Source organism: Lampris incognitus, chromosome 13 (assembly GCF_029633865.1).
Source record: "Lampris incognitus isolate fLamInc1 chromosome 13, fLamInc1.hap2, whole genome shotgun sequence".
In the NCBI taxonomy this organism is placed as follows: Eukaryota; Metazoa; Chordata; class Actinopteri; order Lampriformes; family Lampridae; genus Lampris; species Lampris incognitus.
The window spans coordinates 11,057,336-11,083,891 of record NC_079223.1 but is presented as its reverse complement, the minus strand read 5'-3'; the positions used below and the strand labels follow the sequence as shown (position 1 = coordinate 11,083,891).

General features: G+C 44.5%; 1 protein-coding gene across 3 annotated transcripts in view; it reads right to left on the bottom strand.

Annotated features, from left to right (window-relative positions):
• Nucleotides 1-2,031: 2,031 nt before the first annotated feature.
• The window catches only part of disc1 (DISC1 scaffold protein), a 67,006-nt gene continuing 42,481 nt past the window's right edge, over nt 2,032-26,556 (bottom strand). The window contains exons 11-14 of one of the 3 annotated variants that reach the window (XM_056291852.1): nt 21,529-21,772; nt 15,705-15,749; nt 6,661-6,784; nt 2,032-3,331 (exon numbers count right to left, since the gene is read on the bottom strand). In XM_056291852.1, the coding sequence (XP_056147827.1) occupies nt 3,141-3,331; nt 6,661-6,784; nt 15,705-15,749; nt 21,529-21,772 (604 nt within the window). In that variant the 3' untranslated portion in view covers nt 2,032-3,140. Of the gene's footprint in view, nt 3,332-6,660; nt 6,808-15,704; nt 15,750-21,528; nt 21,773-26,556 lie in introns of all 3 variants that reach the window. The other 2 variants (XR_008811267.1, XM_056291853.1) reach the window with 2 other exon arrangements.

Genomic DNA, 26,556 nt, shown 5'->3' with positions numbered 1-26,556 from the left:
CCATTTAATTGTATTTAATTCAACACAGAGATGAAACGTCCACGTGGGCCACAATCCATAGACACATGGTGTGTTTAGCCTGCAACTGCTTTTCACTCAAGTTTCATCGAAAGTGCATCTGATTTTTCCGCATACAGTTTGCCAAAAGGCCAGCAAGAGAAGACATTTCGACGCAAGCTCCAGCCTAGGGGTGCTTCCGTCATATTTCCCCGTGTTCTGCGAGTCCTCATTCAGCTGAAAATGAAGGAAAATGGCTCTATTTCTTAAGAGACAACCCGGCTCCCACTGGTGCACTGTACATAATTAAGTGTGATTTTCAATGTCACGATAAGTACACGGGGCAAGCTCATTTCCTGCTCTCCCACTCTCTCTCTCTTTGCTTGTTCCCTTACGTTATTCTTTTGTGTCTACCCGCCATCTCAGCTTTGGCACAAAATGGCGTGCACATATGAAGACGTCACGGTCGTGAATGCCAAAGGAATTTTCTCCCTTCGTTAACTTCCCAATTGACATTATTCGTTGGTCATATAAAGCGGGCGATGAATGCATTCGACGAGGCATTGAAAACCACTCTGCACAGCCAGAAGAAAAGCATGAGCCCGTTGCGGGTTTTAGCGTCTCGTTGATCCGTCAGCCATGTTTTCCCTCCGGATCCAGAGGTCATTACCACACCACCGAGGAGGCGAGGGGGAAGAGTCTATAAATAAAGGATAATCCGCGACAAAGTCTGCGTCCGCGGGTTATGTCAAAATCCTTTAACGTACACACTGGAGTGGATTATCCCGTTTACAACATGGTCATTTGCCAAAGAATTAAAAAAAAGCATTTACTTACTCTTTTGTTGAACGTTTTCCGAGTTAAAAGGTTATGAGGCAAAGGTTAGCCGCTAAGCTAACGCAACGAACGTTCATCGCGCTTGCCTGAGTCGGTGTGTCGCTATGGTTACAGAGCGTGAAGTTAGAACCATTATACGGCTTTGACGCGCACTCTCCAACCAATCAGAGACCAGCATTCTCGTGTTATTGTTTTTTTTTCAATAATAATACCTGTCATACAACGCTCGTCCAAGCGACGAGATGGCAGATCCATACGAGGCAGTGCCGCCTGCAAACACTTAGGAATTCTAAAAAGAGGCCATTAGATTTGGTGAGCTGTTGTCTCATCTTACTAGCAGACATGGGTTTGTGTTCTATGACGTTTACTCAAAAACACACATTTTTAAAAATAATGTATCGTAACGTGCATGGATAACACACGCTGGCCGCTGACTGGCGGGTCTGACCCTTTAGTCGAGCGGTTAGCGATGCCTCCTGCGGTGCGGGCGACACGGGTTCGCGTCCCGGCCGCGGCAGTTCCTGTGGTTGCGTTGTCCCCCGAATTCGCTACAGTATTAAGACCACACAGGCTTGGTGGGCTGGCTCCGTAGGAGACGGTACATTGGCTTGGACTGTAGAGAGCCTGGTCTTTCATATGGGAGACACCCTACACCGCTCTATTTACCACCCTGAAAAACCATCTGGGCAATCTTTTCCATGACCCCTTCATGAACAAAGCCGCCATGTGGGGAGCAAGTATGCTACAAACACAGATTCAATTATGGTTGTTTGGCAGGCTGGTTTCTGTGCCAGGTCCTGTGTGGAAGCCGTTGTAGGCTGATAGATGTGGAGACTCCTGGCCTCAGAGGTGGTTTTGAAGCTGGCAGCGATGGGAGTGGGAAAAAAGGCTCATTGTTTTTAGCAGAGGAAGATACTACACTGTGTTTACAATCCAAGAATACGATTCCTGACATCCTTTGTGGACCCTCCACCAACCCCTGCCCTCAAAAGAGTATCCGAAGAAGTCATATTGAAACCATCCCAACAACCTGGCCATGCCCTCTCCTCAAATTTACAACCGCTATCTTTGCCCTGTAGCCACGCCCCCACTTCTGAGAACCTTATAATAGAGAACCTTTATTTACCTTTTAGAGCAAAAACCCCTGATGGGGCATTAATGCTATAAAAAGAAAACCACATGACACAGTAGTAAACTGTATGGAACATGCTTTAATTAGTGAGACGTTATATTGAATAAATATGAATTATGGAACAAAATGAATTCAAGCTGTGCAGAAATTAAAAATAAAACACAACAGTGAATAACGAGCAAAAACTCAAAAAACTATTACCCTACAAACATTGAGTGATGCGATACTAGTGAAATGCACATAAATTTATAGATCACATCTCTATGACCAAAAAAGTTAACAATCCTTCATTCAAAGAGCAGTCAATGACAAATAACAAAGTGCTTTTTAGAAGAAAAACAAAACAAAACAACACAAATTAAAGCAATAACAAATACATTTTCTGTGCCCGTTGACATTTTAACCTTCATTTAGTATATGCATATGACACATTTTAGTTGGACTGGTGAAATGGCTCAAAATGCATAGCTTCTCTCCAAACATCTACCAGGCACAAAACTCTGCATTAACAAGACTAGACAAGTAGAAAAAAATCAAACTTGCTTCTTCCTTTTTTTTTTTTAACAGAACCACAACTAATAAAAGCGCTTATGTTAGCTTGCACTCGGTAGCACCACAATGAGTTTATCTCATGGACAGAATCATACTGAAGTCCAGTCGTATTGAAATGACATAGAAAAAGAGGCAAGTTAGGCTAAAGATTTAACACATCGTTTTATCTTCATGTGCAAATGTCTAACAGTAGGAGATTGTCAATTTGGTCCGTACGGGAAAAAAAATCCCAAATCCATTCAGCTGCCTAAGGCACTGTTTCTGCAGGTTAAACGTAGGCTGGAAAAATACAGAATACACACATTTTGGAATGGAATCCACGGGTTCTTTTAAAGTGACCTAAATTACAGTATGTCGTATTCTTTTTAATCCTTCATGTGCCTTTTACATGTATTCGGACATAAATACCACATACAGCCATAAAGTCAAACGTTTTTCAAAGTGTCGACAATACCACAAAGGCTGGATTATACAGTCGTCTCAGTGTGAGCATACAGTAAATGGATATAGGGTCGGTTTAACTGTAAAGCCGAGGTCAAGCTCTCACAGTGTGGTGAAGGGTCAGCCACTGGAGGGATTCTGTGTGTATAATAGTGGTCTTAAAACACAACAGACATCAACATTAGATGTCCCAGCTGTCACTGAAGTACTGGTCTTCTTCCTCCTCCTCATCGTCGTCTTCAATCCCATTTTCCACAAGGTCATCATCCCGAGCCGCATTTATCCCCTCTGCTTCATCATCTTCCTCTTTGAGCTGTGCCAGCATGGTCTGCAAAGTGGCTTTCACTTCCTGGACCTCCTTCTCTAAACATTGTGCAGCAGGAGATAAGGAATGGCTCTGAAAGGTCAGAAAATGAATGCCACCGGCATGCACACGCTTAGACAACACACCGAGACGCCACCACGCATACACACGTGTAGATTGCAAAAGGACCTGCCAGCAGCAGGCAAACAGCAGTGACACCCGTGGTCCTCAGTGGTTAATGACAGCGGCAGAGGCAGGCCAGGGCCTGACGAAGTCATCCGTTTCCCCCCACTTGGCCAGCTAAGCTCTAATTACTGGTTCAAGCTGTCAAGTCATACTCAATTTAACCTCATTCAATTCACTATTCATGAGCTCATCTCGTCTGCAAGGCAGGGTGGCAGAGAGAGGGCCCAACAAAACAGGCTACCCAACTAAATTATTCATAGGCATGCGGTGAAACGGGATAGGGGCTTTCATCAAAGGGGGGATTGTTTAACCTGCTTAGAGACTCAAATTAATTGTGCGGAGTGTCCGGCTTAAGTGGCAAATCAAAGGCATGCCGTTAATAGCAGATGGGGCCAAATCGCTCGTTTTGCTCTCCGAACGGACACAGATTGCCCTCATTCATAATTAACCAGCCGTTAAAGAGCTTTTCATGAATACTGCAAAAGTTTCAGAGAGATTCAAAGGCAGCCTGCCCTGAACGGAACGATTAATTTAAGCCCCTACCTTTAGGATCTAAAGCTGACCATAAGGGTCAACAATATTTTAACATTTAGCCGTCCCCCCCCCCCCCCCCCCGGTTATACAGTTACCTGTGGAATGCATTCAAAGCAGGGTTGTGATTAAAGTGTGCTCAGTGGGAAGCGTTGGCCTTCATGTCGCTATGACAACCACCACTTCATAGCTAAAATGTCTGCACAGGAGTCCAGCAAACTCTGAAAGATGGAAGGAAAAAAAGAAAATAGGCACTGACCCATATCCTCAGTGTCCACTGTGTGTCTTTATGCAACTCCATGCACTTCAACGCTTGAGCTGAATGGCACAGGACACTGGGACAAGCCGTGGCCTAATTAAGAGAGAATGGCGGGGGGCGGGGTGACAGTGGCTCAGGAGGTAGAGCAGGTCATCTGATAACTGGAGGGGTTGCCAGTTTGATTCTCGGGTTCTCCTTGCAAAAATGCTGAGGTGTCTTTGAGCAAGATACCTAACCCCTAACTGCACCTGATGAGCTGGTTGGTGCCCTGCATGGCTGACACCACCGTCAATGCCTGTGGGTGAATGTGAGGCATTCATTGATTGTAAAGCACTCTGAGTGACTGTTGTAGCAGGAAAAGCGCTGTACAAATGCAATCCATCTACCATGGTGAACAGCCAAGGGTCCTGGTGGACTGTTTGGAGTTTATTCATCACAACAGAATGGGACAAAGCCTGCCATTCAGGTAACCTGTTCCAGGCAAATCCAAAGCCAGTGAGGCTAACTATCAACGGTGTGAAGCACAGCAAAGCGCAACCCTCTCAGCCTATATCCTTTCTCTCCAGCACCCACTGTTAGGCGTAAGACAGGTGAGTCAACACAGGTGTGCTTTGTTGAGTATCTGGGCCACTTCTGGCTTTCTTTACCCACCTCGTGACCAACACTCATGCTGCATTAGCGTCACGTCAGACAAAGCAGAAGAACCAGATTATGTCTTTGCTCTAACTAGGAAGCATTCACTTACTCGGTTTTAGTTCATGTAGTTATTTATCAAGGACCGAGTACAAATATTACACTGAACTCGGAGAAAAGAGATGCTTCATATCAGATTTAGTTGATAGATAATTTTCACCTGCAGCCCAGTCCTCATCCAGGATGGTAATTGGAAATCAACATCACTGACGCTACTTTATGTTATCCCATAATATTTCGTGATCGTTTACTACTATTATCTCTGTTTGAAATCCCTTGTTGAGCAAAATGAGAGAAAAACTGAATCTCAAACAACTGGAAAATTTCAGTGGATATCATATTTTGTCTTATTTATCATCAAGGCTTATATTAACATCTGAGCCATTTGTATCAGTGGCTCTTTTTGTGGTGTTTGAGGTGTGGGAATAAATAATTTCAGGCGGCATATGGGACTACATTTCTTTTTTTTCTTTTACGCTTTTGCTTTTCATATTGCTTAGCAGGAAGAATCGGCATCAACTTCCCAGCGTGGAATTCCTACTGAGAACATCCCTGAACATTTTTTCCTGGTCAGCATCTCAGTTATGGGTTCAACTACACAACCTGCATGCAGCATCAATCTGCCTCCCAACGTGACATCGACACAAACAGAACTCGTGTCAGTCTGTGTAGCCCAGGCTGCTTTGTTAAAGACAGTGAAGAGCATGCACCGATGTCCAGATGGGGCTCCAAATGGCTCATCAGATGTCTGGACGGTAAAGGGACACTTAAACAGATAAGGTGGGGCAAGTAACTGACGACTTCTAAAGAAGCTGGATAAGAAAGGAAGTCTAAAGCTAAACTGCACATTGTCATTTGGGAACAATTCGTGGAAATATTTCTATTAGCGGCCCCCAGCTCTCGACAGAAAAATGTGTCCTGACGGCAAATAAGAGCGGCTTGTTCTGCACGTTTTCTCCATCCGCCGGCTGAAATATTACTTTTTAAATTTCCACCAATAAACTCTAGGTGTGGAGGGGCGCAAAAGTAGAGCAAAGGAGCACGCACTAATCTATTTTTCAATCAGCTCTCTCATTAGCATGGAAAATTAGGTATTATGGCCCGTAATCAACTGCACCAGCCTCATCTGAGTCCTTATCATGGACGTTGTCATTTCCTCCGAGCCGGATCCACTGAGTGGAAGTGAACAGATGGGGGAGGGGCGGAGGGGGGGGGCGTCTTTGGGAGTGTAGACACTAGGATGTGATGGGCGCAAAATCATTGCAGTGACATTCCACTATCTGTCGCAACGCTGGCCCGGTCTGCCTACTTTTATCTCAGCCCACGGTGACTGGCAGACGACATCAGCAGTCTTCTAATAACCTTGCTTGTACTTTTACCACTTTCATTCTGCAGTCAACCTGGAGCACGACTAGAGAGAGAGAGAGAGAGAGAGAGGCACATCCACCCATCCTGTCACCTGCCACATCCGCTGATCCCAGTTTTTCTTTAAATCCCTACCTTAATAGTGCCATAATGTCAGATAGGACAACTTCAAAATCCCGTTGCTGTCTTTTTGTTCCAAGGTGAGACTAACAGGCATCTAACATCAGTCATCCCTCAAGGTATTTGGGATGTGTGCTTTTGGGATTTGTAAGGTTCCCACAAAACTAGGTCTTAAAGACTGATGGACACGGGGACACACACACCCACACACACGTGTATGTTGAGACCGCAGCGAAAGGATATCAGTGAGAGCCTGGTCTCGGTTGCGTATGGCTTTCTGCAGTTCATCCTCCAGGGTCACCAGTCTATTGCTGATCAACTCGCATTGCTCTGTGAGGTCCACAGCCTCAGCATCACTGCAGTCGTCCTGGAAAGACAATGAAATGAAGGCTGAGGGATGAGGTAAAGACAAGAAGGAAGAGAATGACAACATTAACTAACGTGCTGGACAACGGGCTTTACACGGTGGCATCAGGATTTCATCACCGATCCTCAGATATGAAACTCAGCTCCGCATCGAAAATCGTTAAGCAAAACATAAATCTGATATAGGTGTTACACCTGGCTCTGATTTGGAAAATCCAAAAATGATCAGAAAGAAAGAAAGAAAAATGTTTGCAAATAAGGCACCGCCACCCAATAGACCACCACCAACCTCCCCATGAAACAGCCACCATGTAAAAAACAAAAATAAACAAACTTGAGAGATGGTGATTGTTTCTGACTGGAATTAAATATCCGAATTTAAAAGCTGATCATCACACCTTCAGTCTGAGCCTTTGACAGAGCACACGCTTACAGATCAGTTTTGATGTGATCCACTTTTCACTGGAAGCAATTCTGAAAAAGATGTCTTATTGCCAGAAAACTGTCATAGTCAGAACTGAGACGGCGAAAGAAGTTCTCGCTGGGGAAGGAACAAGGCTACAACGCACAACATTTAGAAAGAAAGAAGAAAGAAAGCCACTTTATTTTGACAAGGTGTCTTCTGCGTTTAACCCATCCTATTGTATAGGAGCAGTGGGCGGCTGCAGCGCCCGGGGACCAACTCCAGTTCTTCTTTCCATTGCCTTGCTCAGGGGCACAGGCAGGAGTATAAACCCTAACATGCATGTCTTTTTGGTGGTGGGAGGAAACCGGAGCACCCGGAGGGAAACCACGCAGACATGGGGAGAACATGCAAACTCCACACAGAGAGGACCTGGGACGGCCTGGGGTTCTAACCCAGGACCTTCTTGCTAACCGCTGGGCCACCGTGCCGCCGCAAAATGGTGCCAAGGTGACTGTTAGCATAGCTTTCAACATTAGTAAACGTCTGGACGGCAGGGCGGTGTCTAGTTAAAGCAGAGGAGAATAGACGTGCATATAATTAAGAAGGCCCCCACACAGCCTCCATGTCTAACTTCCTAAACACAAATAGAAAGCACAGAGGAACACACACACACACACACACACACACTCCTTGTTATGCTACTGGATGACGTGTAGAAATGCAGAAAATCGAAATTGTTCCGAAAACATTTACGACGACTTTTCATGTGTGTGAACTAAACATACAAAACGTGACGTCGTTGTCGATGTGTGGAATTTTCTAACGAACATTTTGGACTTGTGCGAAAGGCTTCAGTAATGTTACTGTAACCTGTAGACTATTTTTACATTCCTGTTTGAAGCAGCGGCTATTTCCTTATGGTACAACAGTCGACAGTACAGGCTGCTCTCTTTTGGTCAATGAAATCCAGTGAAACAGAAAAAGCATCTGTTTCATAACTTCATATTAATCTAATGAGAGTACAAATGTCAATAAGATAGTCATCCAAGAGAAGGAAAAAAAAAACCTTGACACTATTAGCAGTCAATCACTTTAAAGTGACTGACTGCTAACAGTGATCACATCGGCCTGGACGGATGCAATCATTATCAGCAATTTCCACTGTACTAATTTCATTCTGCTACTTGACTAGACAGAGATATATACCCAGACAACCATGCTAGGCAGAGATATATACCCAGACAACCACGCTAACAGCTGCCTATCCTCTGTGGCAAGTGCCAAGCTCATATCAACCAAAACATCTCACGCGGTGCATCCGGCACACACCTTCATTTCCTTATTTTACATTGCCGAGATTCACCAAAAGGTGTAATCAGCAATGGGCAATGTGAAACCAACCAGATTCAGTAAATTCATCATGTTAGACCCTATGAGAGACTTTTTAAATAGCGTTACACTACATGGCCAGAAGTATGTGGGCACCCGAACATCACAACCATATGTGTTTGTTGAACATCTCATTTCAAAACCATGGGCATTAATAAGGAGTTGGTGCCCCCCTTTGCTGCTATAATAGCCTCCACTCTTCTGGGAAGGCTTTCCACTAGATTTTGGAACATGGCTGCAGGGATTTGCTCCCATTCAGCCACAAGCGCATTAGTGAGGTCGGGAACTGATGTTGGGGGGAAGGCCTGGCTCACAGTCGGTGTTCCGGTTCATTCCAAAGGTGTTGGATGGGGTTGAGGTCAGGGCTCTGTGCAGGCAAGTCAAGTTCTTCCACACCAAACTCAGCAAACCATGACTGTACGGACCTTGATTTGTGCACAGGGGCATTGTCATGCTGAAACAGGAAAGGCCTCCCCCAAACTGTTGGTACGAAGTTGGGAGCACACAGTTCTCTAGGACGTCATTGTATGCCGTAGCATTAAGATTTCACTTCACTTGGAACTAAGGGGCCTAGCCCAAACCATGAAAAACAGCCCCAGACCATTATTCCTCCTCCACCAAACTTTACAGTTGACACTATGCATTCAGGCGGGTAGCGTTCTCCTGACATCTGCCAAACCCAGATTCGTCCATCAGATTGCCAGATAGCGAATCATGATTCATCGCTCCAGAGTCCAATGGTGGTGTGCTTTACATCACTCCAGCTGATGCTTGGCATTGAACATGGTGATCTTAGGCTTGAGTGCAGCTGCTCGGCCATGGGAACCCATTTCATGAAGCTCCAGACAAACAGTTCTTATGCTGATGTCGCTTCCAGAGGCAGTTTGGAACTGGGTAGTGAGTACTGAACCGAGGACAGCCGGTTTACACAAGCTACGCTTCATCACTCAGCGGTCTCGTTCTGTGGTCTTGTGTGTCCTATCGCTTCATGGCTGAGCTGTTGTTGCTCTGAGACCTTTACAGTTTACAATAACAGACTTCCAGTTGACCGGGGCAGATCTAGCAGTGCAGAAATTTGACCAACTGACTTGTTGGAAAGACAGCATCCTATTACAGTGCCATGTTGAAAGTCAGTGAGCTCTTCAGTATGACCTATTCCACTGCCACTGTTTGTCTATGGAGATTGCATGGCTTGTATTATGCTTGATTTTATGCATCTACCAGCAATGGATGTGGTTGAAATGGCCACATCCACTCATTAGAAGTTGTGTCCAGATACTTTTGGCCATGTAGTGTATTGCGGAAACTCTCTGAGGTAAGAGTCTCCTAAATGCATCCAAAACTGATCTGCCTACCAAAATAATCACTTGCGAACATTATAGAAAAAGAATAAGAATAAGACTGCAGTAAACTGGGGTGTCACTATGTGTTGAAAAGTAAGCTGGACAAACATATTGAATAAAAAGCCTACTGTACTCAATGCCTTGACTGTACTGTACAGAAGTTCTGGGTTTGTCAAACACGGAAAAAACTGCAGCGAATTGTCAACAAGGCATCCAAAATCATAGGCAACCCACTCCCCTCAGTTGAATCTCTACATACTAACCACACTGCAAAGCGAGCAAAGAAGATCATCTCCAACCCCTCACATCCTGCTCATCACCTCTTCCAGCTCCTTCCCTCAGGGAGGCGCTACAGGTCACTATCCACCAAGACTAAACGCTTCACAAACAGATTTTTACCCCTACTCATCAGGACTCTGAATTCCTCCCTATAGTCCCCTCCTCACACACTATTGGTACAAATACCACCATTCACCTAACTGTTATGCATGATGCGTTTATTTCTGTTATTGTGTGACTGTATTGTTTGTGATCATATGTGGAGTGTCTGTTGCTGTCCATGTATGTATTGTGCTGCAGAGTTTAATGTGTACCAAAAACAAATTCCACCGACCTTGGTCGTGTGGTTAATAAAACTATCTAATCTAATCTAATCTAATCTAATATCAGGGCAGCTGCAAAAATGTCCTTGCAGCCATGGCTTTTGGTGAATTAACATTAGTATCACCTTTGAGAAATCAGATGGTATGGCCAGATCTGCCTGATTTCCAGAAAAAAAAAAAAGGTCAAACGCATTCAACAAGCTAGTAATCTCTCTAGCTTACCAATCTTTATATCAATATAAGCAGAGGATTTTTAGGACATTGAAAGGATAAAAAAGACAATTAGTAGGGATTAGCAGATACAAGAAAGCAGTGAAACCCCACACACACACACACACACACACACACACACTAAAACAAATCAATCAATCACGGTGCAGGGCAGCTTGGCAGCAGCTAAGTGGAAGTCATTTACTTTAAGTCATTATGGAGAGGAGGAAGAGGTCAGACATGCTGTGAGACAGAGAACATTGTCCCCCCAGACAGGTTCCCTGATTTATCACACTGCTATCAGGAGAAAGATACCAGTGAAATGTTTACTTGCATGGTGCATTATCTATCCAGAGTTTACCTCCTTGAGTCATGATGTAAGCTAGTTTATTATGATTTCAACACAGAGTCAAGCAGTTTACATATTGTAGAAGTCTCAGTCCCAAATTAACCCTCCTGAACCCATGTTTAAAGGTCCACTAAGCGATTTATTGGGCAAAAAATAATAATAGATGTATAAAAAAAAAAGTATAATCATACATGTGTTTTAAATAATGTACACTCACAGCAGATCAAGACTCAAAATATGTTTTCTGGGATTAGAATAAGCTAGAGTAAGCTATTTCATTACACACAGGGCGGGCCCCCCTGTCATGTTCAGACCATGTGACCATAAGGGCTCACTCGCCGTAGGGTTGGGTACCGTTCCTATTTGAACCGATACCGGCACCAGGGATCTGGTACCGGTACCCAATGGTACCTTTTTTCGGTACTTTACTCTCTGTAATAACAAAAACGTAATTTCAGTTGTAAAAAAATAAGTGATCAAGCACGAAACCGTCCAGACCCACAGCGCACCCGCCAAGTGTGAAATCGATCGTGTGAATGGTTGTCGAGAAAATTGAAGGACAGACAGAGACTCCTTCCATTTTTGTTATTCCTAGGAATTTTGAAGACTAACGAGCGTGCGTACTAAGCGCCCCTCTCGGGTCGTCCTTAAGTGACCAAAATTTGTGGTGCATAGCCCACGGCTAGGGTTGCCAATTCCTTGAAATGGAAATAAGGAACAGGGGACAGGGACGGGGGTTGGATGGACGGGGCGGCGCAGGCATAACAAATATAATGTGCCTTACACTATACCACTATACACACACACACACACACACACACACATATAGTATATATAATTTATATATATATATTTTATATATAATAAGGAACAATTCCTTATTTTAAGGAACGGTTGGCAACCCTACCCACAGCACTGCCATGGGAAAAACAAGTCAGCTTTGCATTTCGCATCACAAATATTGCAGCGAGCGTGGTCTGTGTCAAGTTTGGAAACGTGCGACCGTTTTCGGCTCGCCATTGCCCTGACTGTGTTGGACTTGAACAAGCCGTAGGTTTAGGAAAGGGGTTACGTAGTCTGGCTCTCTCTTTCTCTAATGTATACTCTCTCTCGCCCAGATGCGCACTTACAACAAGCGGTAAAACTAGGAGGGATTTTTTTGAAAGGCTGATAACTCGCTCTCGAGGTACCAAAATTTGGTACCGACTGATCTAACGTGAATGGTAGTACCGACGTAATTCAGCCGGTACCCTTAAAAGTATCGAGTTCGGTACTCAAACCTAATCATCATATATCTTACCGGCAGACACGCTGTCTATAACAACTATGGCTAAAAAGATAAGAAGAAAAGTCAAAAGAAAACTTTAAGACCAATGATGGCAGGAAAACGAGGGTGATTATCAGTGCGGCCTTGTTAAGGTGGAAAGCTCTGAAAGTTGACAATGGATTTCAAAGTGATGGCGAAGTTGTTTGTTTTCTGCTGGACAGGTGCAGTGCTTTGGTGTACTAACTAGTATGCTAGTACTATGCAATTTTGGATGAACCAAACAATTTTGCACAACTGACACCTATTGGCGCAAGCCGAGCCTCTCTTCCAGATGCGACAACTCGATTTAATAAACTATCGCTTCCAGTCACCTGCAGTATTTTACCCGCAAAAGTAACGTCTAGCGAGAAAACGCAACTGGTAAAGACACGGGGACGAACAAAAATGATTAATTTGGTTCCCGTATTAATCACTTTCCCCATGTACCACTTGCATGAAAGCTGGTTGGAACGCCTGACTTGTGGTTTTTTTGGTTTTCGTTTTTATTGCCTTAATCTGGTTTCTTTTCTCAGGGTCTTAAAACGTCCCCTCCCCATTAAAGTTTCACTTACACTGCAAGATTTTTAATTTCTTTAATTTTTACTTTATCCAGAAGGGATAAAGTAGCTCGCACCGATAGGTATCAGCAGAGCAAGCATCCAAAACTGCATGGTAGCATACTAGTTAGTACACCAAAATAGTGTTTCTGGTATGTCTGAAGTCATATTATGTATCAAATAGTATGTTGAAAATACCCAGATGTCACACTACATCCAGGAAAATATCGTACGCAAACAGTGGACCACACTGGGATGAGTATCCCACAATGCATTGCGATAATTTATGACAACAATCAACAATGGTGGAGGGTGCTACAAAACCCAGCTGGCAGAGTGGTGGAACCATTTAAATGTAAGTAGTACTTTTCACCATGCTAGAAAGTAGTTGAAATCATCTTTAATTTTTACATTTTAAAAAAATTGTGGGTCACCACACTGGTATGCGTTTATACCTCGTCACCTCTTCAAGAACTACTACCCTGTTAATTGCTCTTAGCACTTATTGTATTCACTCATTTAAAAAATTCTCTTTCTTGCGCTTTTACTTTAGCACTGGTTTTGCTCTTAGATGCTTGTTTAGAGAGAAGATGCACTTATGACCTCTGATGACTAGTAGTTCCCCTGATTTCCTATGTTAAATGCACTTATTGTAAGTCGCTTTGGATAAAAGCGTCAGCTAAATGATTGTAATGTAAGGTAATGTATACATCGCATTAACCCGCAAAGAGCTGAAATGATGTAGCACGGCTCTATGACAAAGTAGGGTGTGTGAATAGCCATTATATGTTTTACTCACACACTAATAGTACGTTGGAAGGTAGTGCACTTATGTAGTAGGTAGTAGGTAGAATGCAATTTCGGAAGCAACCTGTTTTATATCGGCTGTTTTGGAAGGTAAGGGGGAATCTGCAGGAAAAATCCATAGGGAGATCACTAGATTCACACTAGGCAACTTTCCCAAAGACTTTCAGTCCTCGTCTTCATTTGCATAAACTTGAGTGTTTTCAGGATGGTCACAGTGCACTCCCATGATGGACAGTCATGTAGTGTGACACCCTGGCCGACTCAGTGTCAGAGCTCTTAGCAGCCAGTGAGACTTAAGACAAAATTAAACAGCCAATTAGCTTTCTAGTGGAAGTGAAATGAAAGTCCTTTATTCTCACGAAAAACACTGCACAGCGAAAAGTGATGGCAGTCGAAAATAAAAAGACTACATGGCCAAAAGTATGTGAGTACCCCTTCTAATTAGTGGGTTTGGCTATTTCAGCCATACCCATTGCAAACAGGTGCATAAAATCAAGCATACTACAAGCCATGCAATCTCCATAGACAAACAATGGTGGTAGAATGGGTTGTACTGAAGAGCTCATTGACTTTCAACATGTCTGTCACTGGATGCCCCCTGCCAACAAGTCAGTTGGTCATATTTCTGCCCTGCTATATCTGCCCCGGTCAACTGATTGTTTGTTATTGTGAAGTGTAAACATCTCGAAGCAACAACAGCTCAGCCATGAAGCGATAGGACACACAAGACCACAGAACGAGACCGCTGAGTGATGAAGCGTAGCTCGTAAAAACTGTCTGTCCTCGGTTCAACACTCACTACCGAGTTCCCATCTGCCTCTGGAAGCAGTGTCAGCACAAGAACTGTTTGTCTGGAGCTTCATGAAATGGGTTCCCATGGCCGAGCAGCTGCACACAAACCTAAGATCACCATGTTCAATGCCAAACGTTGGCTGGAGTGATGTGAAGCGCACCGCCATTGGACTCTGGAGCGAAGAATCATGATTCACTATCTGGCAGTCTGATGGACGAATCTGGGTTTGGCGGATGTCAGGAGAACGCTACCCGCCTGAATGCATAGTGCCAACTGTAAAGTTTTGTGGAGGAGGAATAATGGTCTGGGGCTGTTTTTCATGGTTTGGGCTAGGCCCCTTAGTTCCAAGTGAAGTGAAATCTTAATGCTACAGCATGCAATGACGTCCTAGAGAACTGTGTACTTCCAACTTTGCGGTAGCAGTTTGGGGAAGGCCCTTTCCTGTTTCAACATGACAATGCCCCTGTGCACAAATCAAGGTCAATAAAGTCATGGTTTGCTGAGTTTGGTGTGGAAGAACTTGACTGGCCTGCATGGAGCCCTGACCTCAACACCATCCAACACCTTTGGGAGGAACTGGAACACCGACTGTGAGCCAGGCCTTCTCCCCAACATCAGTTCCCGACCTCACTAATGCGCTTGTGGCTGAATGGGAGCAAATCCCTGCAGCCATGTTCCAAAATCTAGTGGAAAGCCTTCCCAGAAGAGTGGAGGCTATTATAGCAACAAAGGGGGGCACCAACTCCATATTAATGCCCATGGTTTTGAAATGAGATGTTCATCAAGCACATATGGGTGTGATGTTCGGGCGCCCACATACTTCTGGCCATGTAGTGTATATACAAGTATAAACAGATCCTTATTGTGAAGCATGTCAGGGAGTCTTGTATCTGTCACCTCCATCAATTTCAAGTTGTTAAATGTGATATACTCTACAGGACAGAAAGATCGGTGAGCTAGAGTCCTTAAACATGTGACATGTTACAACTGGAGATGTTGTTAAGTCTTGTAGTGGTGTGCCAGTCTTTAGTGGACCCTTAAGATGAAGTTTGGGGTGTGGACACCTCAGTGTTCAAATCCATTGTTTATGTAAAAGCTTTCCTGTCCCTCAATTATTGTGATGACATAACCAAAAGGTAAGCACTGGCCCCAAACCTACCTCTGGGTGATTATCCTCCATGCAGAATAAAAACTCCTCCAGTTTCTGCAACAAAATTGAAAATTTGTTGAGGCCACACAGTCATAAACCTTCTTTATGAATTATTGAAAATGCAATTATGTTGGTTGTGTACTATTTGTGTGCGGCATCACCATAATGAGATGGGGTTGTAATTATTCATCACCAGGCCTGACAAGTAGAAATTACATCAACTGGCTCGACTGTAAGTTCCATTGTTAAGAATCTGAATGTATAATTGTACTTTCTGTGCCAAAGAGAGAAGTAATTACTGCACCTACAAGAGACTAACATGCCCTCAGGGTAAGTAAACAATGAGGCAGAGCAAAAACAAATAATGATTTACAAAGTTTACATTATCATTTTTAATTAAAAAACCTTTTCACTTGGACTGATGGAATCTGCTGTCAAGTTAAAACCCCGTAGTTTTAGGTTGAGCGCTTTAACATCCCACTAAATAAAGCGGAGTCACTACATTGTCACATCACTGATTTCAACCAATCAGACCACCTACATTGTCTTTCCTCTCTGTGATTATATATGTACTCCGCCAATGTAGTTTGTATGAAATGTTATTATATATGATCTTGAAGATATAATGAAAACTGTTTTAATTAAATGCAACCCCCACAAACTCTCTCTTTCTACAAGCTAAATGGCTTGTAAGGACGCTTAAAACCAATGTCCCTGCATCCTTGGGATTGGAAGCACCCTGTTGAATATCAACCACACTGGCTTTCCATCTAAAGGACGTTTTTAACATGTGGGTCCTCAGGTAACTTTTACAGTAAAATGTACATTATCAGATTCAGAGGAAAGTCAATGGCATGTAGGAACCAGCACTAAGTTTCCGTTTGGTATCTCATAAATGAAAAAGTGATGCAAAGCAAGAGGTATGTGTTAGATTTTTTTTTTTTTAGAAAAGCTCTTTAATTTGGTGGAACACTCACGCTCAAAGCGGTCTAATTCTGATTACTGAATGAAATAAAATATTGTTAGGCAATAACTGGCATTGGGGATATCTAGATCACATACACGTCACTCCTCTTTCCAGTGAACTCATTTGTAAAAGCCTCTTTTGTACTAATAGCGACCAATAGGACCTACAGTCTGGAAATTTACCAGAAAAATTCACTGGAACGTCCGTGTTATGTTAAAAGCCATAACCATTTTAACATTATCAGGTCCAGTCAGGTCAAGTTTATTTATGTAGCCCTAATTCGCAGAAGGCTTCCCTTTCACATCACATTCACATTATTCTCCAAAAAACTGGTAAATACAGTAATTGGTGAATGTACGTTGCGCCCATTCCCGTCCTACCTGGATGGGACATCTGGAACAAATATCTGTAATTTGCGTCCCATTTGTTGTACTCCCGTTGGTTTTACTTCTGCTTTGACACCAAACAATTTAGCCTCTTGAATATGAGATCTCTGGGTAATAAGTCCTGTATCACTAATGATTTTATTGTTTCCAACAATCTGGACTTTTTTATGATTACAGAGACATGGCTGTCCCCAGGGCACACTGTTCCCCTGACTGAGGCTAGCCCCCCTGATTTTGCATATTTTCATCTTCCCAGGCCCTCAGGTAGAGAAGGTGGCCTAGCTGTTTTTTATAAGTTAGGTCTAAAGTGACATCCTGTTACTTTTGGTAAGTTTATCTCATTTGAGGTTTTACGTTTTTTAATCACTGGCCCTGCCCCTTTACTCTGCATCTTAACTTATAGGGCCCCTAATTCAGTTAGTTTCATCTCTTGAGTTTTCTGACCTTCTATCTATTGTCATGCCAATATAGGACAGCGTGCTTATTCTTGACAATTTTAATATTCATGTGTTTTGTCCTTCCCATTCACTGACTTCAAATTTCTTGGATCTTATAGATTCTTTTAACCTCATTCAATCTGTTAAAGGGGCCGCACATTCCAAAGGCCACATCTTAGACCTTGTGTACTCTCATCTGGTTTCTCTCTCGAATGTCTTAATCTGGTGGATATGCCTGTATCTGACCATAAAGCTGTCATTTTCAAAGTCCCACTGCAGCTCGCTACTCCTAGTCACTATTCTAGAACACATTCTCGCACACTGGCTCCACAGTTAAAGTCTGTGATGCTTTTAATTCATCATCCCTTAATCCCTCTATATTAATCGTCCCTCCACTTCTCTTTTTGAACCTGATGTTGAGTTGTCTGAAAAATTTCTTACTCATTTTGTAAGTAAGGTGGAGAATATCAAGTCCCAAATCCAGCCAGGCTCTTGCATTCGTTCCGTTCCCCATGTTAATTCCGCCTCTTTTCGACCAATTATAATTTCGGTGTTAGAGAGTACAGTCTCCAACATGAGCTCCTCCTCCTGCATCTTAGACATCATTCCCACTAAGCTGCTCAAGGAGGCATTTTCAAATATCAGCCCGGTTATTCTGCAAATTCTTAATGATTCTCTGGGGTCTGGTTCTTTTCCCAAGAGTTTTAAGCATGCCATTGTTCACCCATTGCTGAAGAAATCCAATTTAGATCCCCTGTCCCTAAGTAACTACAGACCAATCTCCAAATTGTCTTTTCTATCTAATGTTCTGAAGAGACTAATTTCTTCTCCATTGATTTCTTTTTTTGAACACTAACAGTGTTTTCAATAGTTTCCCGTCTGGTTTTAGAGCACTTCATAGTACCAAGACAGCTCTAGTTAAGGCCACTAATGACCTACTGCTGACTGCAGATTGCTCGATTTTAGTTCTTTTAGACATAAGTGCTGCCTTTGACAAGGTCGATCACAACATCCTCTTATACTGCTTAGAGACTTGGGTTTGCATCAAGGGCTCGGCTTTTAGCTTATCACGCTTTTACCTAACCAACAGCTCTTTTTCTGTTGTTCTGGGTAACTCTACCTCCTTGAGGGCTCAATTGAGTTGTGGTGTCCCTCAAGGCTTGGTTTTTTGTTTTTTACTTGTATTTATTGGATTTTGCATTTTACAAATCACAGAATCAACATATGAAATAAATCCAGTATTATCTCCATCCCTCCCCTGCTCTCTAACATGTTGTTGGCCCTCTTCTTTGGTCTTTAAATACATGCTGTCCCTTGACCAGGTCATTCAGAATCACGAAGTGCTCTACCATTTTTATGCTGACGACACTCAGTTATACATGCCACTAAAACCCGCAGATTCTAGCACCCTAGCAAATCTCACAACTTGCCTCTGACATTAAATCCTGGATGTCCGAAAATGTTCTCAAATTTAATGATGATAAGTCTGAGGTCATTCTGTTCGGTCCCGAAAAGTCCATCAGCCCTTTGGCTACTAATCTTGGTGATCTAACAGGTAGTCTTAAGCAGGCTGCTAGGAATCTTGGGGTAATATTCGATACCAACCTCGGTTTTGATAATCAAATCAAACATGTTATAATTATTATAATAATAATAATCATTACATTTATATAGCGCTTTTCTAGACACCCAAATGTTGTTCGGTCATGCTTTCTCCACCTCAAGTTAATCTCCCAAATTAGGTCATTTTTTATCAATTGCTGATCTGCAAAAAAGTTGTACATGCTTTTATCTATTCTTGGCTTGACTATTGTAAAGCACTTTATTCTGGTATCAGCAAGGGCTCCCTCCACCATCTGCAGTTGGTATAAAATGCCACTGCTTGGCTCATTACCAGGACAAAGAGGCATGACCATATCACTCCTGTGCTTGCCTCCCTACACTGGTTCCCTGTTATACATATATATTTCAAATTGATTTTAAAAATTTATTGCTCACTTTTAAGGCTTGCCTGTCCAGGGTGTCTCCCTGATCTCCCTGACTCCATGATATTTATAGTCAAAGATTCCCCCCAAGATGTGATGGCCTGGTGGCGTGTCCAGGGTGTCTCCCTGCCTGACTCCCAATGACTGCTGGGATATGCTCCAGCATCTCGCGACCCGAATTTGGATAAGTGGCTTGGTTAATGAATGGATGGACTTTTAAGGCTTTAAATGGTCTTGCTCCTATACACAATTCTGATTTACTGACCTGGTATATGCCCCCTTGACCATTAAGATCCGCAGATGGAGCCCTGCTGGTTATTCCCAGGTCTCGTTTTCTTTTTACAAAGGGTGATCGGGCTTTTGGTGTTAGAGCCCCCACCCTATGGAACTATCTTCCTGTTGAACTAAGACAAACCAAGTTTCTAGCTTCTTTTAAATCTCGTCTTAAAACGTCTCTTTTCATGAAAGCTTTTACAAATGTTTGGTATTTGTTTTTATTTATTTATACTGTTTTTATTTTTACTCTTACTTATTTGGTCTTACTCTTATTTTTGCCTTGTCTGGTTTTGTTTCTTTGTAAAGCACTTTGTAATATTGTTTTAGAAAAGTGCTACATAAATAAAGTAATTATTATTATTATCTTTTTTTCCCTTGATCCTCCATTCGAATGAAAGAAAAACCACACGTATGGAAATGTATCCAAGATGTGAATGCATACGTCCCATTTCTATTTATATTCTGTGTTTTGGTGTTTCTTTGGTAGCAATCATATGATGAACTACAGGCCGAAGTTGAGAAATAGGCTCAGTGTTTCTAAGTGCGGAGGCCACAGCAGGTAAGATGTACAAGGATGAGACGGGAGGGTGCGCTGACTAAATGTCTCACCTTTTACTTCCAGATGAATTGTTAGGAGGAGAAGCCAGGCTTTAAGAGGAAAAGCAGAGAGGTAGAAAAAAGAAAAGAAAAGAAGAAGAAAGTAAAAAAATAGATTCATGCAGTTTATATAGAGTGGTCAGACAGGTTAGGGAAAAACTCAGTGCATTAGTGTGTTGCACATAGCAAGGCCGCATGCATTACCGTATACGGTATGAGACAATTACAGAAATAAAACATTGAGAGATGACACCATGACACTCAAAATCCACAGCTCCCAGTTGGAAAATATATGGAGCCTGAGGTTCTGGCAGCTTTTCAGCTTTAGAAAAATGCAAAGATTAAATTCATAAAGGATAGAACGCTGCTCAAAAAAAGCAGGTAATATGCAGAGTCACAGTCTGTGAGCCCAACAACAACAAGCAATTACATTATATTTTTGACAAATCAGATTATTGTCATTATTATCATCATTATAAATTGTTTTTGTTGTTGTTATCATTATTATAATTTTTAATCATGTTGACTCTCTTGACTTTTCTTATTCGTTAGGCGAGTGTGTGGGAGGAGGAAAGAGAAAAGTGAGCTCGGTCTAGTCCTGAGGCTGTGGATCTCAAATCACGGTAAGAGAAACCAAACAATAATAAAGTCACTGTTGCACACACACACACACACACACACACACACACACACACACACACACACACACACACACACACACACACACACACACACACACACACACAAATACAAATACATACACATACAAAGAAAACTGCATGCAATCACATGGGGTACACATTCACACATACTCTCAAAAAATGGGGAGAGGCCTCTCTGATGGTTCCTCATGGTTGTTTCCCTCAACCACACTTTTCTTTGTTAAGAAAAATGCCTTGAAACAAGAGCTCTTACAGACAGCTGCTACATGTTGACAACTAATAAATACTTGGTCAGGCTGAATGTCCTCTAAAATGAGTTATGATCAATCCCCCCTCAACAGCACAAGAAAAAAAATGTAAACGCTTCACAATTCTCATTCATAATTTACGTTCTGGTACGAACATTAAATTTTTCATATGATCTTTGCATGCATGCATGCATGCATGCATGCGTGTTGATTACTGGAGCACTAGGCTGGCTTTTTGTTTTGTGGGTATAAGAAGACATGTGCGGTGATGTTACCTTGGTGAACTCGGAGTTCTGTAGGTTAGCATCAGGGCACCAGCGACCCCCTAGCGCGGTTAGCATGGCGCAGTCCTCTTCGTCTTTGGTGCACGGCTGGTTTTCTTGATATACCGTCAGCACAAGGAGCTCTTCACCGTCTGGCCCACTGCAACTGGGGGTTCGGAGCTGGACACCTCGCAGAAAGAGGTGGCACGCCTCCAGGTCTGCTTCCCACACCCGCTCCAGGGCCGGACAGCCGCAACTACACGGACAAGACAGACGTCATCAATGGCAAATTATTTCAAGACATAAAATTATGAAAACAAATACAGAGGCATTTATCTCATCATGACATCAAACACGCTGCTGTGGAGTGACGGGCCATGGTGAGAAGATATAGGCAAAGTAAAACCCATCTCTTAAAATATTTAATGTTAATACAGCAGCAACAGCGCGGGGAGGCTCCAGCTTCCCCGCGACCCTGAGAGCAGGATGAGCGGTTCGGATAATGGCAGGATGGACAGCGGCAACAAAGGGTGAAGGGAAAAAGAGAGATACTTGCATTATTATTTCTTTTTACCATTCAAACGATGCTTTCAAAAGACCCCTGATTCGTTGGCTCTGTGCCGGGGTCACTGAGTTGGCACTATGTATGAGGACAATCAGAGAGACCGTTTTCTGCTTCATCCACTCAAATTACTTTCCATTAATCATCACAGTCCTTCTGTCTCCTGTACACTGAATATCATCTCAGACCCAAACAGAGGGGAACAACAAATTCAGCCATTCAGTCTGATAGAGAATACTCCCAATAAAACACGGTTAAATAGTCACCCCCCTTGTGGGCTTCGCTGGCTCAAACTCCACTTGGGTTCAGCTAATTTTGAATCTGGCACAGGAAGGTTTTAAGGATTAAAAAAGTGCCATGTTGAAGGCATGTCTGCCTTGATTGACAGGTCTGTCAATCTGTCTGCCGTCCAAATCCCACCCCAGCTCCACCCAGGGATCGCTGGTTCGAATCCCCGTGTTACCTCTGGCTTGGTCAGGCTTCCCTATAGACACAATTGGCCGTGTCTGCGGGTAGGAAGCCGAAGGTGGCTATGTGTTCTGGTCGCTGCACTAGCGCCTCCTCTGGTCGGTCAGGGGACATGTCGGGGGGGAGGGGGAACTGGGGGTAACAGCGTGAGCCTCCCACGCACTACATCCCCCGGGTGAAATTCCCCATGTCAGGTGAAAAGAAGCGGCTGGCGACTCCACATGTATGGGAGGAGACATGTGGTAGTCTGCAGCCCTCCCCGAATCGGCAGAGGGGGGTGGAGCAGTGACCGGGACGGCTCAGAAGAGTGAGGTAATTGGCCAAGTACAATTGGGGAGAAAAGGGGGGGGGGCAGAAAAATCGATAAATAAATAAATAAGTTTTCTTCTGAAATAAAATCCGGTTTTGCTTCTATTCAAAACATTTTATGAATTGACATAAAATAATGAAGGACTGTGTGACTGTTCTGTGGGAAGTGGTTAGTGTCTCATTACTGAAGCGGTCAGTGGAGTTTTGGTCTGTACAACTCTAAATGATACCAAACCAGGTTTTAATGAAGTGCGGGTTCAAAAAAAAAAAGTGATCCTATCCTTTAAATATATTTTCATCGCTTCTCTTCACGAGCAGACAGGTTGGTACCAACGAGGTCCAACAATATGATGTCAAGTTTGAGATTTCTGCCATTTGAAAGTGTCGGTACAATCCATAGTACGCGGTTGTTTCGTTTGGCCAACTATAAAAAGACACTGGTGCCTCTGAGAGGAAGCTGGTGTTTGTGTTGGATTGTGATAGGGCCTTTCAGGGGGAAGCAGGTGAGAAAGATTATTATTTAAAATGGAAAGAAAAACCATGTGAATGGTTCACATTTAAGACCTTTGACCTTTTAAATATTCATACTGATCCGTTTTTTTTTCCTCTCAGTGACCTTTCGATAACAAATCACTCGAAAATAATTGCGGTCCCAGATGACATTTCAGAGGCCGATCTTTAAAACTCCACTTCAACCCTTTTATTTTCAAGGCAAACCCCGCAAGTCACTCGTGCCATCCAAAAAGAGCGCGTAGATAATTTCAAAATCCAACATCTGTGGTTAACAAAACTCTTTTGTTTTTTTGTTGGTTTTTTTTTACACAATGAGGTGCATCAAGGGCGGCACAGTGGCAGTGGTTAGTAGCGTAGTCGGCTCACAGCAAGAAGGTCCTGGGTTCGAGTCTCGGGGTAGTCCAGCCCTGGTGGGTCGTCCCGGGTCGTCCTCTGTGTGGAGTTTGCGTGTTCTCCCCGTGTCTGCGTGGGTTTCCTCCGGGGGCTCCGGTTTCCTCCCACGGTCCAAAGACATGTGGGTCAGGTGACGCCGGTACGTGGAATCTTTTCCCACGACTACCACCACCCACCGCTGCCCACACTGCCCCAAAATATGCGGTTCCAGGATCAGCCTCTTCGCCCACCTGAAGACCCACGAGGACCAAGAAGGAGGACAGTCATACTCGACCCCGAGTGACCACTGATGAGGTGAGGTGAATCGGCCACACTAAATTGTCCCTAGGTATGAATGTGTGTGTGTGTGTTGGCCCTGTGATGGCCTGGCGGCCTGTCCAGGGTGCCTCCCCGCCTGCCGTCCAATGACTGCTGGAATAAGCTTCAGCATCCCCGCGACCCTGAGAGCAGGATAAGCGGTCAGATAATGGATGGATGGATGGATGGCGATGCTTCCCATAAGAAATGTCCCTCGTCTCTCTGTCTGTCTCTCTTTCTATAAGTCTGACCAAGAAATCCTCTCACAAAAACCATTTTTCACTCCAGGCAATTTACAGATCCCAGTACACTCACCATTAAGCCAGTATTTTGTATTTCATTTATTCTACTAAGATACATTCCCTCGCGCGTGCGACTGGAGCGGTGCGGCTCTATTTTCATAATAAACTGGAAATATTAAAAAGACAAAATGGACCAGGAGGATATTGTGCCCATCGTTCCCCCTCCAAATGCCCATTTCCCTTTACATCTTCCAGCGACGGGGCCCATAAAATTGAATGCCGGTCATTTTCCAGCCTATCGCCTCCCTGAAAGAGCCGCCAACCTCCAAACATAGCCAGGGCTATCTTTACAGCTATTCTCTAAACATCATTTGGCACGCGAACGATGGAAAAACTGGTCTGCCCATCCCGCCCCGGTACTCAACACCGCCACGCCTGAATTCACAATACGGAGGAGAGGAACCCGGTGAACGACGCCATTGTCGCGCTTCTCTTTCACAAGTGGCACGGGACAAAAACACACACACATATATGTGTCGCCACACGTGTGTGCCCAGATACACACCAGCACACGCGCAAACACGCAGTTCATCTTCCGAGTGGGTTCGCTGGTGTGAAGTTCTCCTACGGTGTCAAAGACAATGGCGTCCGTCACAACAGCTGTCCTCCGGTAATGGCCGCTTTAACTTGCGCATGAAACTCTGACCGCGTGCCAGCTCCGCCGCACCCCTGTGACGGCGCGCATCGGCGTGGCCCCCTGGCCCAGGGTTAATTGGTGGCCCGCCATCTGACGATGGCAGGGGCGGGCATGCTGCAGCTCTCCTCGAGGCCCAGTAACAAGGCGGAGAGACAGGCAGGCAGGCACATTCCCTGTTGCCAGGCTCCCTGGCTCCTCCGTGGGCCCTCCTGGCTGGCACGGAGGCTAGTTCACCTCCAGGGGGCCACGTACACAGACAGCGACGGAGAACGGAATATTAATCTGAGTGGAGAAGGGGCGCGAGGTCTTCCTACGGACTGCCAGTCTGTGTTGAAATTTTTTCTTTTTTTTGTTGTTGACCCCCCTCCCCCTCCTCTCCCCCTCCTCCCCAATTGTACTTGGCCAATTATCCCACTCTTCCGAGTCGTCCCGGTCGCTGCCGCACCGCCCCCTCCGCCGATTTCACCTGACAGTGAGGAGTTTCACCAGGGGGGGGGGATGTAGAGCGTGGGAGGATCACGCTATCCCCCCCCCCCCCTTGAACAGGCGCCCCGACCGACCAGAGGAGGCGCTAGTGCAGCGACCGGGACACATACCCACATCCGGCTTCCCGTCCACAGACGCCCGCCCAAGCTGGAGTAACACGGGGGATTCGAACCGGCGATCCCCATGTCGGTAGGTCACGGAATAGACCGCCACGCTACCCGGACGCCCCCGTCGGTGTCGGAATTCTGCACAGGAGATGAGGCACGCGGACTTTACACGTCTTACCGACGTTCGGCGAGAGGCGCGTCTATTTGAAAGCGGTCTTCCCAACGCTGCCTCGTATCTCACAGAAGCCCACACACACGAGACCGGCCGTTTACACGCAGCCCCCCGTGTCCGGATGATGGACGGCCGTCTCCACGCGCAAACAGGACTGTCTAAATGGTACCGCAGGAGAAAACATAATCGGAAAACCGCACAGACGCGCGTAAACAGGAGGAAGCTTCTGTACGCCGGAGATTCCCGGGGCAACATCCTACGCCTACCAGCCGTCACACGCCAGTTTATTTGGATCCGGATGCGAGCACATCCTGCCCATTGTAAAGCAGGATGTCTTGCTTGTAGGCGCCAGCTCTTGACTGCGGTACACAAGCACCCGTGAATACTATCTGAATTTAAATGAGGCTACCTGCTAGTGCCTCCACGTGACATACTATATAGGTTCCTCCTACAAGTCATGCGCCTCGAGATTCGCACGTTTGAAGACACGGAGGAGGATGGAATCACGATCCACCTCCACTCTTTCGCAACGTCCCCGTCTGTGGTAACAGCGGCTGAGAGGACGTGCTAATAAGATGGAGGTGCACGGGGCGAGGGCCACCGGTTGAGGTGAGATGGATGGCGGATGAACCTGACTGCGTGTGAGGTGGCTGGTTTGGTGTCTGGGGAGCTTTCTGCTGCACGACCGCGCCGCTGCTGGCGGAGTAGCAAGGGCGAAAAACGGATTCATGAGAAATGTGTGCGTGCGTGTGCGTGTGCGTGTGTGTGTGTGTGTGTGTGTGTGCATGAGCTCC